Source organism: Physeter macrocephalus, chromosome 21, assembly GCF_002837175.3.
Source record: "Physeter macrocephalus isolate SW-GA chromosome 21, ASM283717v5, whole genome shotgun sequence".
Classification (NCBI taxonomy): Eukaryota; Metazoa; Chordata; class Mammalia; order Artiodactyla; family Physeteridae; genus Physeter; species Physeter macrocephalus.
The window spans coordinates 73,151,363-73,154,014 of record NC_041234.1 but is presented as its reverse complement, the minus strand read 5'-3'; the positions used below and the strand labels follow the sequence as shown (position 1 = coordinate 73,154,014).

Below are 2,652 nucleotides of genomic sequence, written 5' to 3'. Positions count from 1 at the left end.
ATGTTTCTTGCATTTTCTCTATTCTATTTCCAAGATTTTGGATCATCTTTTCTATCATTATTCTGAATTCTTTTTCAGGTAGACTGCCTATTTCCTCTTTATTTGTTAGGTCTGGTGGGTTTTTACCTTGCGCCTTCGTCTGCTGTGTGTTTTTCTGTCTTTTCATTTTGCTTATTGTGTTTGGGGTCTCCTTTTTGCAGGCCGCAGGTTCGTAGTTCCCGTTGTTTTTGGTGTCTGTCCTCAGTGGCTAAGGTTGGTTCAGTGGGTTGAGCAGGTTTCCTGGTTGGGGGGACAAGTGCCTGTGTTCTGGTGGGTGAGGCTGGATCTTGTCTTTCTGGTGGGCAGGTCCACATCTGGTGGTGTGTTTTGGGGTGTCTGTAGCCTTATTATGATTTTAGGCAGCCTCTCTGCTAATGGATGGGGCTGTAGTCCTGTCTTGCTAGTTGTTGGGCATAGGGTGTCCAGCACTGTAGCTTGCTGGTCGTTGAGTGAAGCTGGGTCTTGGTGTTGAGATGGAGATCTCTGGGAGATTTTCGCCGTTTGATATTACGTGGAGCTGGGAGGTCTCTTGTGGACCAGTGTCCTGAAGTTGGTTTTCCCACCTCAGAGAAGGTATTTTGTTAATGCTGATCAAATTAAGTGAATGAATAAATGTGATATATATTTTAATATTATTTTCTATATTGCTATATAGCATTCTTATACATATTAAATGTGACTATTGGAAATATATATGCATATATATATATAGATATATGCATTTCTACTGATTAATGTCCCCATGGGAATTCTGAATATAAATGTAATGGTTGAACCAGATGAAACTGCCATTTGTAGGCCAGTATCTCCATGCCAAGGTTTAGATGATGCAACAAGTTCTAATTCCATCCTAAGAAGCAGAATTCTTTTGACTTCACTGACCACCTGAACATTTGCATTACATGCTTTTAAACAAATATTCATTCTTCACCCTTCAGAAACAAGTCTTGTCATGTTTTAAATTATATTAGGTAATTCCTAATATAGTATTTATTTTTGTAGTCTTACGTTTTATCAATTATTCTCCAATTTACAATGGAAAGGATGTTCCATTGATAACACCCATACTTCCAAGTCTTCCTGAGCCATTCTTTGATACAATCATTAGAGATGGGTAAGCATTCTAGGATTGGTAACATAATTATACTTTTTATCATCTTTCTCTTAGCTCCTAGAAGATTTATAATCTGCCCTTTACCATCTAGGCATTTGAGTATCTTATACGGCTCTCTAAGTATTTCTTATCTGTAAATCTTATCTCTTCAAAAAGATTGCAAGTGCCTCTAGAGCAGAGGCATCACATTTTTCTTACAGGATGTACCATGGTCAGGCCCCACAAGAAGCCCTCCCTATTTATCTCTGATGTTAGCATTAAGATTGTCAACGAAATTATTCTCAGGCCACCATGAGACTCTCCTCCTCAGATGGTCTGTATGCTAGTGGTAACATATTCACACTGGTAATAATATTCACAAGAGAGAGAAAAAAGACAGATGCCTTCAGCTTGTTTGCATGATTTTTAATACCTTAAGTGGGTAAAATGACAAAAGCCTATAGAAATTGAGTTTGTCTTGGGGGAAGAAATAAAATCTTCAAGGTATAAACACACATGGCCCATTTTTACACTGCAGAAAGGAGAGAAAATGATGGACTTAGAATGTGAAGTTAACACTTCTAGTGAATATGAGTGAGCAGCAATACAGTTTTTAATACACTAAACCTGACTAGAAAGACAATTAGAAAATCAGGCAGGGTCAGTTAATCAAAGAGTTCAGTTAAAGTAGGTGTTCATAAAACATGATATACATCTTAAATATTTTAAGAGGAAAAGTATAAATAATATTCATTTGTCAATCTTTTTGATGTAGAGCTAAGGTATTCTATTTGAGTTAGGATCCTCTGATTGGCTCCGTGCCGAGGCTTGCTTGCATATAAACCACACACAAAATATACCCTCTCAGCCAGTTTCTAGATTGGTTTCTAGATTTTAGCTGCTAGAACTTAAATACATTCATGGAGCAATCAGAGTACAGAAGGCTTTTGGAATTGGTTTCTATCTTTTAAGTTTTCTTACCCACCCTGATTAGACAGCAAACTTAAAATGACTTTATCAAGCATAAAGCATTTTGCAAAGCATTCGACATAGTTTTCATAAAAAGGACATTTTTTAAGCACTATTTCTTGCTTCACATAATTTTTAATTGAAAGACATAACTGAGGTGGTGGGATGAATTGGGAGATTGGGATTGACATATATACACTAATATGTATAAAACAGATAACTAATAAGAACCTGCTGTATAAAAAAATAAATAAATAAGAAAAAAAAAGAAAGAACCTTCTGTATAGTGCAGGGAACTCTACTCAATACTCTGTAATGACCTATATGGGAATAGAATCTAAAAAAGAGTAGATATATGTGTATGTATAACTGATTCACTTTGCTGTACAGCAGAAACTAATACAATATTATAAATCAACTATACTCCAATAAAAATTAATTTAAAAAATAAAAAAAATGGGGCTTCCCTGGTGGCGCAGTGGTTGAGAGTCCGCCTGCAGATGCAGGGGACACGGGTTTGTGCCCCAGTCCGGGAAGATCCCACATGCCGC

General features: G+C 36.8%; 1 protein-coding gene across 13 annotated transcripts in view; it reads right to left on the bottom strand.

The window, feature by feature from the left end:
- DIAPH2 (diaphanous related formin 2) overlaps positions 1-2,652 on the bottom strand; it is a 919,875-nt gene that overhangs the window by 345,858 nt on the left and 571,365 nt on the right. The window contains exon 25 of one of the 13 annotated variants that reach the window (XM_055081640.1): positions 1,569-1,664. The exons of the other annotated variants lie outside the window; for them this stretch is intronic. Coding sequence (XP_054937615.1) covers positions 1,660-1,664 — 5 coding nt within the window. The 3' untranslated portion in view covers positions 1,569-1,659. Of the gene's footprint in view, positions 1-1,568; positions 1,665-2,652 lie in introns of those variants that run through there. 13 annotated transcript variants of the gene reach the window in all.